This window comes from Myotis lucifugus, unplaced genomic scaffold (assembly GCF_000147115.1).
Source record: "Myotis lucifugus unplaced genomic scaffold, Myoluc2.0 scaffold_916, whole genome shotgun sequence".
Taxonomy (NCBI): domain Eukaryota; kingdom Metazoa; phylum Chordata; class Mammalia; order Chiroptera; family Vespertilionidae; genus Myotis; species Myotis lucifugus.
Window position 1 is genome coordinate 96,615 of NW_005871964.1, and position 16,291 is coordinate 112,905.

Below are 16,291 nucleotides of genomic sequence, written 5' to 3' on the forward strand. Positions count from 1 at the left end.
CCCTGGGCCATTAGAGACAGATGGCTAGAGGCTGAACACAGTGGGCGGGAGCTCATTTTAGGAGTGGCCACTTCCTGAGAGAATATATTCCGTGAGTGATTACTTTTCTTTCTTTTGCAGTCGTGTCACCATAAGGAACTTGGCAGTGAATTAAGTTTCTCTTTCACCTTCCTGTTCCCTCCCGCACACTTCTGTTTTCTAGCATGAACTTCTGTCCAGACTGTGGCAAAAGTATCCAAACAGCGTTCAGATTCTGCCCTCACTGCGGAAAGTCTTTGTCGACAGAGGAGCCTGAGGGGTCCCAGACCTTTGTCAGACCGCTTTCGTCATCCTTCCGAGGTAAGGGCCGGGGCTTTGAGCTTCTCCCTGGAGGATGGGTGAGGAGGGGCCTGTGTGCAGGCATTTGGGAGGGAGCGCTGCCTTTGCAGTCTGGCCCTGCTTTGACCCTGGAGAAGCCCAGAGCTCAGGCTCTCTCTTTACTCAGTTTCTTGGCATCTTCTCGGTCTCTTGGCTTTATAGTTGACTTCCCGCCTCTCTGTCTCCAGCCTGGACTCCTCCACTGGATCCCAGATTCATGCATGTCAGACTGTTCGCTTGACACCGATTAGATGTTCATGCACATCTATCTCTGCATGCCCAGAACTGAGCTCCTGCTGTGACTGCCCCCCGTCCGCCCCTCCCGTAGACTTCCCCATCGTGGTAAATGGCAACTCTGTTTATCTAGTTTCTCAGAGCCGACCACGGAGTCATCCTAAGTCCCCTCTCTCTCCCACCCACAGTTTTAACCCTCTGGCAAATCTTGTCTGTTTAAAATCAGTGCCGAATCAGACCACTTCCTGCCACCTCCTCTGCCACCACCCTGGTCCATCCCACCCTCGCCTGTCACTAATATTGTTGAGGAAACCTTCCCCTGGTCCCCCTTCTCTCTCCTCTACAGTTTTCTACATGGCAGCCTGACAGATCCCGTTAAAACAAAGTCAGACCCTGCCCTTCCTCTCCTCAGCACCTTCCCAGGTTAGGCCTGACATGATCAGGTCCCCATATTCTCCCAGCTCCTCTCCAAACCCTCTTGTTGCTTATGCATCTCCAGCCACCTAGGCCTCCTCCCTCTTCCTCCACACCTCAGGCATGCCTGGGCCTCTGAGCCATTGCACTTGCTGTTCCCTCTGTTCTTTCCACTCTCCCACTTCCTTCAGGTCTTTAGTCAGTAGTTACCTTCTCAGAAAGGCCTTTCCCGACATGTCTAATTAAAAATCACATCTTCTCGCCCTAGCCAGTTTGGCTCTGTGGATAGAGCGTCGGCTTACAGACTGAAGGGTCCCGGGTTCGATTCTGGTCAAGGGCACATGCCCCGATGCCCGAGTTGCGGGCTCAGTCCCCAGTGGGGGGGCGTGCAGGAGGCAGCCGATCAATGATTCTCTCTCATCATTGATGTTCCTATTTCTCTCTCCCTCTTCCTTCCTCTCTGAAATCAATAAAAATATTTTTTAAAAACACACAAGAAAAATTGGTTTTAAAAATCACACCTTCTCTGTCTGGCTGGTGTGGCTCAGTGGCACATGCCTGGTCAGGGCACATGCCCAGGTTGCAAACTCCATCCCCAGTGTGGGGCCTACAGGAGACAGCCGATCAGCGATTAACTCTCATCATCGATGTGTCTATCTCTCTCCCTCTTCCTTCCTCTCTGAAATAAATAAAAATATATTTAAAAGTCAAATAAAATCACACCTTCCCTACATATGACACTCCCTACCCCCTGCCCCTGCTTTATATTGCCTTTTGGTACTTGTACGTATCAACCCTATTGAGTACAGTATTTTACTTATTTCTATTGCTTCTCATCTTTGTCTCCATAAGGGCAGGAATTCATTGTAGTTTGTCAGCTGTGTTGACTGTGGTTTGTTTGCACAGCACTCAGGACCATCCCTGGCACAATCTTATCGGTTGGCTGACTAAATGAATGACACATTAGCTATGGGTCCTGCCCAGTGGAAAGTCCAAGCATAGATCCTGGAAATTGAGATGTATGCTTACCTGAAAGCCACTGAAGGGAGTTGGCATACATGGCAGAAAGTTCAGCAGCACTCATTGTATCATTTGGGATTGTGTTTGGCTGCCAGCATCAGAAAATGCTACTTCAAGAGTAGAAACAAATGAATGGATTTATTTTTCTTATTAAAATAAGACTGGCCTGGCCAGTATGTCTCAATACTTAAACGTTGACCCATGAACCAGGAGATCTCGGTTCGATTCCCAGCACATGCCCAGGTTTTGAGCTCACTCCTTAGTGGGGGATGTACAGGAGGCAGCTGATCGATGATGATTCTCTCTCATCTCTCTCTCTCCCTCTCTCTCTGAAATCAATAAAAACATATATTTTGTTGTTGTTAAATTCTCACCCAAGGATATTTTTCCATTGATTTTTTTTTCTTTTTTAGAGAGAGTGGAAGGGAAGGGGAAAGAGACAGAGAAACATCAGTGTGAGAGAGACACATCAATTGGAGAGACACATCAATTGGTTGCCTCCCGCACACACCCCAACTAGGGCCAGGGTTTGAGCCTGCACCCAAGGACCCCCAGGACCCTTCAGTCCACAGGCCGATGCTCTATGCATTAAGCCAAACTGGCTAGGGGTAAAATCATATTTATTCTTATTGATTCCAGAGAGGAAGGGAGAGGAAGAGAGAGATAGAAACATCAATGATGAGAGAAAATCATTGCTTGGCTGCCTCCTGCATGCCCCCCACTGGGTATTGAACCTGCAACCCGGGCATGTACCCTGACCGGCAATTAAGCCGTGACCTCCTGGTTCATAGGTCGATGCTCAACCACTGAGCCATGCCGGCCCGGCAAGAATATCTCTTTTTAAAACAAAGGGCTGCCCTGGCCAGTGTGGTTCAGTTGGTTGGAGCCTTATCTCATACACCCAAAGGTCACGAGTTCAATTCCTGGTCAGGGCACATACTTAGCTTGTGAGTTCGGTCCCCAGTTGGGGTATGTGCGAGACACAACCAATCGATGTTTCTCTCTCTTTTCCTCTCTCTAAAGTTAATAAACATAGCCTCAGGTCAGGATTAAAGAAAACAAAGGGTTGAGTTGAAAAAGAATTCCATAGAAGTGAGAAACAATGCGAAAGCAGATCCACAGGCTGAGCAAGTGCTGCAGGTGGTGTTGGTCCTGGGCTGTTTGGTGGCCTCCAGCCTGGGTTTTAATGGGTTACAGGAGACAAAGCTTAGAGCCCGAGAAGCATGGGAGGTAAGGTTGGAGACCTCTAAAATCTAGGACTCCTCGGTAGGTAAACTAGAACAAAAAATTTTTCACACAGGAAATTGGTGGTGACATTTGTCTGTCTCACCCTGGTTGTGGGTGAAAAAAAAAAGGCAGATATCCTCTCTAAGAATTCCTAGCCAAGAACTTGCATCCTCACCAGTTTGGGGCCAGCATTCATACGGAACTGTGCAGCCCCAAGAAAACCCACGGGGAAAAGTTAGCGTAAAGTGAGTGATGAGGTGTGGGTGCCCCTCCCCAACCGAGGCATATCTCTTTGTGGAGCACCCTTTAAAGATTGACCTGAGAGAATTCCCACGGGTATGTGAGCTCTCAACCAATCAGAAGATACCAGGAAACAAGCCACTGTCAGGAAGAACAACAAACCACAGAATCAGACCTGCGCTGACCAGACACCTTGGAATTAACAGATGAGGCTACGTGCAGAACACCTTTAATGTGTTTAAAGAAATAAAGGAAGAAGTTAAAAATACAATGAAGGAACAAAAGCTAGTTAGATTTGACCTGGCAGACCTGGGAAAGAGCCAAACAACACCTATGATGATGAAAACGAATCTCATGGCAATCAGAAACTCATTGGATTGTTTACACTGCAGACAGAGCAGAAGAGAGAATTGTGAACTAGAAGATAGATCTGGAGAAATTACCTAAAAGACAGAAGAGAGCGACAAAGTGATACAAGAGAGACCAAGCCCCCCGAAGAAGCAGCAAGACCTGGCTGTGAGGGTCAAAGGGAAGAGAGTGGTTGACTCTGAACTTGGGTTTCTGGTGTCATGTTCCCTGGGAAGGGCCTTGGTAACTCCAGTTTGCATTTGGTCTTCCTTTCCCTAGGCTCCAGGAGAAAGAACCCCAGCTATGAATCCTCTCCCAAGAGAGTGAAATGGTCCAGCTGTAGCACGTCTTCATCATCCATCTTGTCAAACTGCGGCAGCTCTGGGTATGAAGATACCTTGAGTCCCAAAGGTATTAATACCTCGAAGCCCAAAGGTAAGTGTTAGGATCAATCTGGCCTGACTCGGGATGGTTTAAAGGCGGGTCATCGGACAGTGTCTGGGTGCTCAGGCGTCACTCACACCTGCCTGGACCCTTATCCCAGCCCCCAGGTTCCCCCTCCAGAGTTGACCCCCTCCCTCCCTGCTCACAGTCACCTGCTGTTCCCGTTGCCCCACAGTCTCACCTCTTCAACCTGGCATCTGAGACTCGGTGTGGCTGGTTCCTGTCTTAGCTCTCACCACAACCCTGTGCGCGGAAAACTTACTTTCTGGAGGTGCTGTCTAGGGCCTCAGCCTGTGGTCTTTGCCTGTCTGTCCCCTCAGCAGGGCACGCTCCCTGCTTTGCTGGCACGCGGCCACTTCCCCAGCACGGACTCAGGTCTCCAGGAAGCCTTTCCCGAGCACCACAGGCTGGGTCAAGGCCATCTCCTCTCCCTCAGAGCCTCTCTGTGCTCTCTGTCTGCGCACCCACAGTGCCAGTGCCAGTCATTTGAGCGCAAGCCCCCTCTAGGCTCTCAAGGCAGCCAGTGAGTAAAGGAGGCGTGAGGACCACAAGCTGGTCTCCTCCCTCCCAGGCCCTGAGATCTGAAGTCGCAGCCCGCGGCGTCTCCTCTTCCCTTGTTATCCTGTAGGCCCCGCTACCTCTTGTGCTTTGGGTAGATGGTAGGTGGGAGGGATGGGGATGTTCATATTTTTTCCTGTGTCCATGTCCAGCTGATGCCGTTTCCTCCTCATCACGCCACCCCATTCTCTTGCCAGCCTGGGAGCCAGTCAAGGGCAGGGCCTCAGCCTAACAAATGTCTTTATACTTAGCACAAGGCCAGGTCCTGTCTCGGGATGTTTTTGGTTGCATGTCTAGAATGTCTTTTTCCCCCTGGCAAGTTCTGTTCATTCATCAGGACCGAACACCAATGTCCCCTCCTCCTGGAAGCCTTCCCTGACTTCTCCAGGCACAGTCAGTCTCCTTTTCATATCTCTCTGTACTGCCTTGCCTGACGGGCTGTGTCCAGGTTAGACTCCCCCACCCAAGTAGGGGCTCTGGTGGGAGGGGCCCAGGTCTGACTCATGTCTGGGTCCCCAGCTTTGTCACAAAGACCTGACCCATGAGAGGTTTCAGGAACCATTTCATTGAACAAATGAGTAAATGAACAGAACTATGATTATTGTCTCATTATTCATTCAACTTTTCTCTCCTGGATTTTCCTTTATTCTGGCCGTCCTGCTGTAGGGGGCAGTCCTCTAACCCCCAAAAGCAGCCCGCAGATGAAGAAGAAAAGCCCTCAGACACTGAAGCGGAGGCGTGTGACCATGTCCCTTGAGGCTTTGCCCACGGGGACAGTGCTGATGGACAAGAATGGACGACACTGGAAGCTGGGATCCCTGCAGACCAGAGACGACCAGGGCATTCTCTATGAAGGTACACTCCGTTTACAAGTGGGCAGGTGCTGGGCTGGGCCTGGCCATCTTGGAACCCGGGCAGAGGGAGGGGGAACCCCTTTCTGAGAATGAAAATGGAAGCCATAGCCCAGCTGCACACCTGCCTCCAGGCAAATTTCTCTTAGACTTGGGACCACAAACTACCCACTCACAGGGGCCACGCAGGTAGAGTAAATGAGTGCAAGAGGCTGGGAATAAGGCAGTTGGGAGTGGTGGTGACTGCCCAGCTGGAGACCAGAGTTCTTCGGCCCCACCTGCTGTAGTCACGTGGGAATGCAGGCCTGGTGTGACGGAGTGATAAGAACAGTGATTAAGCCGAAACCGGTTTGGCTCAGTGGATAGAGCGTCGGCCTTCGGACTCAAGGGTCCCAGGTTCGATTCTGGTCAAGGGCATGTACCTGGGTTGCGGGCACATCCCCAGTGGGAGATGTGCAGGAGGCAGCTGATCGATGTTTCTCTCTCATCGATGTTTCTAACTCTCTATCCCTCTCCCTTCCTCTCTGTAAAAAATCAATAAAATATATTTTAAAAAACAAAACAAAACAAAACAAAACAGGGACACCTTGGCCCTAGCCGGTTTGGTTCAGTGGGTAGAGCATCGGCCTGTGGACTGAAGGGTCCCGGGTTCGATTCTGGTCAAGGGCGCATGCCTGGGTTGCGGGTTCGGTGCCCAGTAGGGGGCATGCAGGAGGCAGCCAATCAATGGTTCTCTCTCATCATTGATGTTTCTATTTCTCTCATATTCTCCTTTCCTCTTCAAAATCAATAAAAATTTATGTATAAAAAATAATGGACACCTTGTTACAACGAAGAAAATAACTGCTAGAAGTGTTAGTAATTATCACCCTAACATTTACTGAATACTTACTCAAAGCCAGACCCTGTGCTTAGCACTTTATGCAGTTCTGGCGTGGGGGTTATGCAATCTTTTAGTTGAGATAAAATTCATACAACATAAAATTCACCACTTGAAAGTCTACAATTCAGTGGGTTTTAGTATAATCACAATGTTATGCACCATCACCACGATCTAATTCCTGAACATTTCCATCACCCCAAAAGGAAGCCCCAGACCTTTTATTTTTTAATATATTTTTATTGATTTCAGAGAGGAAGGGAGAGGGAGAGAGAGATAGAAACATCAATGATGAGAGAATCATGGATCGCTGGCTCCTGCACGCCCCTTACTGGGAGTGCAACCCGGGCATGTGCCCTGACTGGGAATGGAACCTGGGACTCTTCAGTCTGCAGGCCAACGCTCTGTCCACTGAGCCAAACCGGTCAGGGCAGCCCCATACCTTTTAGCAGTCATTCTTATCTCCCCCTTTCCATCCCAGGGATCCACTAATCTATTCTTTTCTCTGGATTTGCCCATTCTGGACATGCCAGACAAATGGAGGGATACGCTATGTAGCCTTTTGTGTCTGGCTCCTTCCCCTTAGCATGATGTTTTCACGGTCCCTCATGTCGTAGCGTGGGCCAGTGCTTCATTCCGCTCTATGGCTGAGTAGCATTCCAGGGTGTGTGTATTTGGGTTGTTTCCACTTCTGGCTGTGGTGTCAACATTTGTGTACAAGTCTATACGCTAACAGGTTTGCTTTATGTAGTCGACCCTCAGGATCCGCAGGTTGCTTCCCGGATCCCCTGCGGGTACCAAAGTCGGAGGATGCTCAAGTGCCTCATATAAAATAGCGTGGTATCCACATGTAACCTGTGCACATCCTCCCATAACCATCTCTAAATTACTGCTCCTGCCTAGCACAGTGTAAATGCTGAGTAAATTTATACGGCATTGTTTAGGGAATAATGACAAGGAAAAAACCTCTGTCCATGCTCGGTACAGACGCAACCATCCTCCGCCTAACTGCACAATACACTCAGCAATACTATAACTCCCCTCCCCCACCCCACCCCCCGCAAGCACTTTCAGTCAGCAGTTGGTTGGATCCACAGGTGCAGAACCCGCCAATGCAGAGGGCCCATGTACTTCTTAACTCACCTGATTCTTACAACAGTCTTAGGACATCAGCACTGTCCTTATCCCCATTCTATAGATGAGGAAAACGAATCCCAGAGATGGGAATAACTAGCCAGAGTCTGGCTCCAGAAATCTTACAGCCGGGATGACGAAGGAAGGGTGGGCACGAAGGGAGAAAAAGAGGGAGGACGCAGAGAGCCTGCCGGGACAGCCGGCGATGGCTCAGTTCATGGGCTGTAGGATGAGCTAGGCCCAGGCTGGGGCAGCTCTGCTCCTTACTGGCTGTGGCCCTCATGCCTGCTACATTTTAAAAGCCACACATTGAGCGCTCCCGGCGTGCCCGGTGTGGTGCTGGGCTCGCGCTCAGTGGGTTCATTGAGTGGCACACGTGAGAGATGAAGCCAGCTATGATCTGTGCCCAGCTGGTACTATCATTCCTACTGGGCCCTCTGAATCCTTGCATCCCTCTCAGGGGTGGACTTCCTATTTTACAGACGTGGCAAGGAAGGCCCAGAGAGGTTTAGCACCTCGGACAGAGTCACACAGAGTTGATGGCGGGACTGAGCTTGAACCCAGGCTGGCCTGGCACAAAGCATCCCTTGTGGCATGGCCTTGCTAAGGTTTAGCTTTCTCATCTCATCTGTCAGGTGGCGCTAACAACGGCAGCAACAGTAATTATAGATTAGTAGACCTGCTTCCCTAGGGCTGTCCTGCGTGTTAAAGGAAAGAGTGTGTGTAAAGCACGCACTTAGCACAGGGCCGGAGACATTGCAGGGTTTACAATGAGGCAGAGTGGGACAGCACGCAAGGTGCTTATGAGGAAGTGCCAGGGACCAGTACCCGGGGAGGGGAGAGGAAGGAGGGGGCTGCTGCAGAGGTCTCGGTGCAGCCTGAGCTGGCCCCTGGGGGCTCCGGGGCAGAGGTGGTCCTTCATCAGGCCCCATGTCAGGCCAGCAGGGCTGGGCCTTTGGATCCCCTTGACCAGCCTATGGGCCTTCCTGGATCTGCAGCTGAGGGATCCCTGAGGGGCTGAAGGCTGCCTGTGACGAGAAGGTGGGGCTGGGCTAAGGCAACAAGTCCTCCTGGAAGGGGAGCTGCCTCCGTCACATGGCACTTACCCATACATGCAGACAAAGGCAGAGAGTTTGTCAGGGTCCCCAGGACCACCTAGGTTCAGGGATGCACTAGGACAGCAGTTCTCAACCTTCTGGCCCTTTAAATACAGTTCCTCATGCTGTGACCCAACCATAACATTATTTTCGTTGCTACTTCATAACTGTAATGTTGCTACTGTTATGAATCGTAATGTAAATATCTGATATGCAGGATGGTCTTAGGCAACCCCTGTGAAAGGGTCTTTCGACCGCCAAAGGGGTCGCGACCCACAGGTTGAGAACCGCTGCACTAGGAGGACCAGCAGTCGGCAAAGGGAGGCCAACCAGCGCAACTTCAGGGCCCTTTCCCCATGGAGTCACACAGATGCACATGAGGCGGACAGCACGTGTGGCATGGTGTTTACCAGGGACACTCGTTGGAGACTCTGCACCAGGGTTTATATTGGGGCTGCCATGTAGGCCCCTCTGCTGGAACACACCACCATTCCAGACACTGTGCAGGAAAGCAGGTGTTGAGCACAAGTGTGTGCACAGGGAGCCCCTCTGACTGGTTACAGAATGCCAGACCCTCCCGAAATCCAGCGAGGGTCGCCTTGGAGCAGGCTTTTCCAAAGAGAGCAGTCTGAGATCTGCTGTGTTCATAACCCTTTTCATAGCTGGATATTCCCAGAGAGAGAAAGAGGCAGAGAAAAGGAAGCTGTCTGAAAACATGGAGGAGCAGCTCTTGGAAACCAAGAATGTACTGGGCCCTGTGGGAACCGGGGAACCAACACTGCCGCTCGTTCCTGGGAAGTTTGAGGATGCTGTGCTCACTCTCCTTGTACAGCAAGCATGTCAGACGCGCAGCGGGCGGGCTGCATGCGGGCGGCGAGTTTGACATGCTGGCTGTAGATAATAACCTCGCTCATTTTATCTGTCCACAGCTGAGCCTGTCTCCGCCTCCGATTCGAGTGGCCAGAAACAAAGATTCACGCTGAAACTAGTGAGTGGGCCTGGGGGGTTCCCTGGGCCTGGGAGGGACGCGCTGAGAGAGGGTCTGGGGCTTTGGCAAGTGCACCCTGGATCTCCAGGCCTCTCTGTGGGCTGGGGCAGGCAGGAGAGCCAGGGGCAGTGGGGCTGGGCCGGGCCTCAGGTTCTTCATCTCCCAGGGCCCTCCGAGGCCCTGCCTCTCACACTTCCCAGCTCTGCAATCTGGGCACGCGCCTCCCTCTCTGAGATGACTCTCCTCATCTGTAAGGTGGAGCCAGTAATAGCCAGGTCAGGTGGCCCGTCTGCCCACTACTGCCTGCCTCACAGCTGTATTTACTGAGCACCAGCCATAATATAAAACTGTGCTGGGTGTTGGGGCTCAGCAGAGAACCAATCAGATGGGGTGCCTGTGCTGAGGAGTCAGGGAAGTCATGCCTGACCTTTTCGAACACAGGAAACATGCACTCGAGGGGCCAGAAAGAAAAAAATAAACAGAGGAAGTGAGAGCAGCCAGACCAGTCACGTCATTCAGCCTGGAGGAGGCACCTAATAAAGGGCGTGGGTGTGGTTGGGCCCCACCCCCATCACTGATGCTGGGATTGCTTATTTGTTAGTCCTCACCTGAGGGTATTTTTTCTATTGATTTTTAGAGAGAGTGGAAGGGAGGGGTGGGGGAGGGGGGAGAAATATTGATGTGAGAAAGACACATCGATCGGTTGCCTCCCGCACACACCCCAACCAGGGCTGGGGAACAAACCTGTAACCCAGGTACATGCCCTTGACCCCTTGACCGGGACTCAAACCCCAGACCCTGTGGTGCTCTGTGTTTATGAGGAAGTGCCCAGGGGTCAGTATCTGGGGAGGCGAGAGGAACCTCCAGGTCTCCCCTGAGCCACACCAGCCTGGGCGTGAGTGCTGGGATCCTGGGTGACTTTTATTTCTTCATATTTTCTCACCCACTCTCACCCCCCTGGAAAACTGGGGCAGCTGGATTGGGTCCCTCTCTTGCCCTAGATCAGTGGTTGGCAAACTGCGGCTTGCGAGCCACATGTGGCTCTTTGGCCCCTTGAGTGTGGCTCTTCCACAAAATACTGACTTCTGCGCATGGGCCACGAAGTTTCAATCGCACTGTGCTTGCGCGCCCACGCGTGGTATTTTGTGGAAGAGCCACACTCAAGGGGCCAGAGAGCCGCATGTGGCTCTTGAGCCGCAGTTTGCCGACCACTGTCCTAGATGGATGGAGGCCATGTGAGTGGCTTAGAGTGAGGGTTCCGGAGCCAGGCTCACAGATAAGTAATAGCGCCTGCTTGTTGAGCGCCTGTTCTGTGCCTGACCCTGGGCTGAGCGTTTCCAAGCAAGCCTGCCGGGTAGTTACCTTGTTCCCCAGGGAATCCAGCATCAAGATTTTTTGTTCACAGCTGTATCTCCAGTGCCCAGAACAATACTCAGCACACAGTAGGTGCTTTATAGAAAGAAAGGAAGAAAGAAAGAGAGAGAGAGAGAGAGAGAGAGAGAGAGAGAGAGAGAAAGAGAGAGAAAGAGAGAAAGAGAGAAAGAGAGAAAGAAAGGCAGCTGGGATCTGAAACGACTTCTCTTTGACCCTATGCTCTTATGAAACCAGCTGTACTGGTTGTATTTAAATAATTTATTTGGTTTTACTGCTGGGGGAAAATGACCCAGTATTAACAATGGTCTTAGCAAACATACTATTTTATTCTCTTTCACTTAGAAGTCTGAGACAGTGGTCCAGGGCTGATAGGACGGTTCCATAACCAAGGGGTCCAGTTTCCTTCTCTCTTGTTGCTCCAGCATCCTCAGCCATAACCTTCATCTGTGGGCTGAAATGGCTGCTCCCGCTCCCACTGTCCCGTGTGCATTCCAGCCACAGGGACAGAGAGGAAGGGGAGAGCCTGCCCAGCCCATGGAGGGCATAGCCTGGGAGCTGCCCACATCGCTTTGCTCACCTCGCCGTTGGCCAGAACTTGTCCTGTGGTCCTTCCTCACTTCAGTGGAGGCTCGGGAATCTAGTTTCTAGCGGAAGGCCGTGTTTGGGGAAAACTGGCAGGTCCCATCATTAAAGAAAGGAAAGGAACCTGGGCGATGGGAGATCACTTGAAGTCTCCGATTCGGGTCCTCGTGTGGCACCCTGGGGATTTGGTTCCGATCTGCGGGACTTGCCGGGAACCTGAGTTGTTGCTGCCATTACCCTGGGGTAATACTTGGCCAGCAGTGGTGATCTGGGACCCCTTGTCTAAGAGATTCCAGGGTGACAGCCTCCTCCCCTCCACCCCACACTAGGATGCCAAGGATGGGCGCTTGTTCAATGAGCAGAACTTCTTCCTGCGGGCTGCCAAGCTTTCGCAAGGTACGCTGCAGGGAGTGGGCAAGGGGGCAGACCTGGAGGTACCAGCTTGGTCAGAACACCTGGCTTCTCCCTGAAGGTGTGGGGAGGGTGGGGCTTAAACGGAAGGCCCTGTCACCCCTCAGTCCTCAGGCCTCACGGGGCAGACAACATGGGCGGAGGCCAGCTCATGCCAGCTCTTGAGAGCCGAGTGTTAAAATTTCAAAATTAGTTCAAGCCACTTGTTAAACATAGCCCTTATTTAAATTAATCACATCAACTAACAATACAATAAGTTAGATTAAGAAGAAGGGTAATAAATACTCAAAACTCATCAGTTCATAATTATTTGTCTACATTTCTGTAATCCACACCCTTGAGGTTGTTTATATCCTTGTACCTGGATGGTGAGACCAGTACATAACTGTGTGCTACTACGAATTCCTTCCCTTCTGCACGTTCTGTGACCGTGGTGGGAGTATTTACACCATAGAAATTGGCAAACAGTACAAACCAGAGCTCTTTTCCCCTGGACAGCCAGCCATTAAACTGTTATCAGCTCTCTGCTGCCTCTACCATCCAAAGGAGGTCCTGGGAGATGGGCTGACATCTATGGCACCATGACCAGTTTAGACATTTCCTGACCCGTATCGGAGACTTCAAGTGATCTCCCATCGCTCAGGTTCCTTTCCTGTGAATTCAGAAGTTCTCCCGTTCTTATTCCTCCCACTCACTCCAGATTTGCATATTCTTTCCCCCATGTTTACTCCTTGTCACCTGCAGATATAGATGACATTCAGGGGTCACCAGGCCCACCCTGTCAGCACCCCCATTGTCACCCACCCACAGAGGTGGCGTCTCCCACCAGGAGACTCAGGGTCTGGTCTGGGCACAGGCACTCTGCTTCTGGCCTGAGAATGGACTGTTGTCCCCAAGGGCCTGGGACCAGATGGCTCTAACCTCTCAGGTCCCTGCCTCCCATAGTGAACAAGTGGAAGAAGCGGTCCTCAACCCCCTTACTGGCCATCCCCACCTGTGTTGGTTTTGGCATTCACCAGGACAGGTACAGGTGAGTCGCCTAACTTGCCACCCACCCACTGGCCCCTCCTTTCTCTCCCTGTCATGCGCTGGGACGTGGCTGGGGCCCTGGAGCCATTGGCCAGTTAGTTGCTTCCTTCCTTTCTCCTGCTTTGAGCCAGGCGGATCCCCCGCCAATCAGAACCCTTAATCGTGCCCGGGACCAGGACCTCGGGGCCACCCCGCACCCTTCCTTGGTGTCCTTTGTTCTGCTCGCTCCCGGTCATCTCTCCACCTGGGATGTCGTGTCTTCCAGGTTCTTGGTGCTCCCCATGCTGGGGAGGAGCCTTCAGTCGGTCCTGGATGACAACCCGAAGCACACAATGCCCATACAGTCCGTGTTCCAGGTGGCCTGCCGGCTGGTATGTACCCAGGGGTGGCCACCCGCCGCTGGTGATCAGGCTGTTCATTGACACGTTAGCCCGGCCGCCCTCTGCTGGACACTGAGGACGGGCACACTGACTGACAGGCGAACCCCAGGCCGTTAGGACCAGAGGGATAAGCATCAGCACCAGGGCGTTCAGGGGGCTGTGGCCGTTGAGGAAAGGGCCCCAGCCTCAAGGTGAGGGGTTCGTTTGGGCTTCCGGATGGAGGTCCTTTCAAAGCCAAGAGTGGGAAATAGCAAGGGGCTGTGTAGAGTGGGAGTGGAGATGCGTGAGGATATTCCAGGCCAAGGGGACAGCTTGAACAAAGGCTTGTGTGGGAGAGAGAACATAGGGCATTGGTTCATTCACTCATTCCTTCATCCATCCTTTCCTTAAATATTTATGAGGTCTCTGCTGGGTATCAGACACTGTCCCAGGGCCTGGGAGTACAGCAGGGAGTAGCACAGACATGTTTTTTTAGGTCTAGTCAGAGAGGATTGTATTAAACAGTTGCACAAATTGTGACAAGTTCTCTGGATAGAAGTGTCCCCCTGCTATGATGGCGAATAAGAGGACCCAATTTAAATTGGGGGAGGGATGAAAGTAGCACGGGAGGAACATATTAGGTGAGTTCCAGAGGTCTTTGTGCTCAGTCTGCAGTGTGACGTGTGGAGGGGGAAAGGTAAGAGGTTGGTGTGGAGAGGTCGGCAGTGACCGGATCACGCAGGGCTTTGAATTACCAAGCTGAGGAGCTGGGACTGTGTCCTGAGGGCACTGGGGAGCCATGGGGGGAGTAGGAGCAAGGGAGGGGCAAGGTCAGCTCTGGATGCAGAGGGACCCTGTGGGCCTTGTGGGGAGGGACTGGGGGTGCTGGGGGCCAGGTGAGACAGGACGAGGCCTGAGGAGAGGGGCCAGGCTGTGGGGATAGAGAGTTTGTAGGAGAAGCAGAACTTGGTGGACAGTTAAGCCTTGGAGTCAAGGGGGGATTGGGATGTCATCATGATGTAACTAACACCATGAGCCTGGAGCTCAGTGGACACGTTGGAGTGAGAGATAAAAATAGCAATTGCTTAACTAAATGTATTTCTGCTCTTTAGGAGAAATGAGAAGAACTCTGATATACATGGGCATTGGGTTTGGTGTGTGTATGTGTGTGTGTGTTTGCAGGAAACAATAAGTAACCATCTTCTCTCTCTCCTGAGTTTGCAATCAACTAAGAAACAGATATAAGAGATACATAGAAAACCAAATGTTAGCTTTAATGCTGGAATTTTTAAAGCCTAATTAGAAGACCTGCTTAGGTGTGCTGTCAGAGTGGACTTCCTAATGCTTCCCCCAGAATCAGTCAGCTTAAACCTGCCCACAACCCCAGGCACAAGCAGGCCATACCACAGCGCGTCGGGATTCGTGACCCGGGCTTTGCATCAGAGCCTCTTTGTGTTCGTAGTGCTACTCAGGGAGATCACTTTGTTCTTCTTCCCCCAGCTGGATGCCCTGGAGTTCCTCCATGAGAATGAGTATGTTCATGGAAATGTGACAGCTAAGAATATCTTTGTGAATCCACAGAACCTGAGCCAGGTAATAGCCAGGCCCTCCCCACCCTAGGGACTCTCTGGGCTCAGGATCTCATCTGTCTCAAAACTTCCATTTAGTTACAATGCTTATGGCAGACAAAGAATTGCTATCCATCATATATAAAGAGCTCACCTGAATAAATAAGAAGAGATGAGCCCTAGCTGGTTTGGCTCAGTGGATAGGGTGTCGGCCTGCGAACTGAAGGGTCCTGGGTTCAATTCTGGTCCAGGGCACATGCCCGGGTTGTGGGCCCGATCCCCAGTAGGGGGCGTGCAGGAGACAACTGATCAATGACTCTCTCTCATCATTGATGTTTTTATCTCTCTCTTTCCTTCTCCTTCCTCTCTGAAATCAATAAAAATATGTTTTAAAAAAGAAGAAGAAGAGATGAGCAACTTAATAGAAAAGTGAATAATGGATAGGAAAAGCAGTTTATAGAAAAAGAAATCCACAATTTAGTTAAATGTATTTTTAAAATGTTCAACCTCCCTAAAAATCACAGAAATGGAAATTAGAACATACTACTTTTTACCCTATTATAGACAAAAGTTTTAAAAAATGATAGTACCTATGGTGATAAGAGGATAAAAAGAAATAATCCTTTATATTTTATTGGAAGTATGAATTGGGCAACCTTTTTGGAAGGTAATTTGGATATAGCAGTCAACATTTTAAATCTATATGTTTTTCTCTGCTGATTCCCTCACTCAGAGGCACCCGGCTGAGCCAGCCTCGAGCTCACATGGGAAAAGCACAGCAGGGATGAGCGGAAAGAATGTACCTATAGATATGTACATACCACAGTGCTGTGCTTTTGTATGTAGCCATCACGTAAATACATGTATGGATTTTATAATATACATATTACATATAAATCTATAAAGGCATATTTTTAGAAAAGCAGCACACCACTGCTTCTTATGAAAATAGTCTAAGAATAAATTGAATTTCTACAGAGGAAAAAAAAAAAAGCACATGTACTTTTGCCCCACCAGTTCCTCTTTTAGGAATATATCCTATCCATATATTCTTAGGACTGTTCAAAGATATGCGTACAAATATGCATGCTCCTGACAACACTGATTATAATAGAAAAATATATACTCCCAGTTGGGTACTGGTCAAATAGTGTTTTAAAGTAAATTCTAATTATT

At 50.6% G+C, this 16,291-nt stretch overlaps 1 protein-coding gene across 3 annotated transcripts in view; it reads left to right on the forward strand.

Moving 5' to 3' along the window:
* VRK3 (vaccinia related kinase 3) overlaps window positions 1–16,291 on the forward strand; it is a 38,514-nt gene that overhangs the window by 6,504 nt on the left and 15,719 nt on the right. For all 3 annotated transcript variants that reach the window (XM_014448765.2, XM_023747583.1, XM_014448768.2), the window contains 8 exons: window positions 203–339; window positions 4,120–4,275; window positions 5,509–5,697; window positions 9,734–9,792; window positions 12,078–12,144; window positions 13,105–13,189; window positions 13,454–13,559; window positions 15,048–15,140. In XM_014448765.2, coding sequence (XP_014304251.1) covers window positions 204–339; window positions 4,120–4,275; window positions 5,509–5,697; window positions 9,734–9,792; window positions 12,078–12,144; window positions 13,105–13,189; window positions 13,454–13,559; window positions 15,048–15,140 — 891 coding nt within the window. In that variant the 5' untranslated portion in view covers window position 203. The remainder of the gene's footprint in view (window positions 1–202; window positions 340–4,119; window positions 4,276–5,508; window positions 5,698–9,733; window positions 9,793–12,077; window positions 12,145–13,104; window positions 13,190–13,453; window positions 13,560–15,047; window positions 15,141–16,291) is intronic.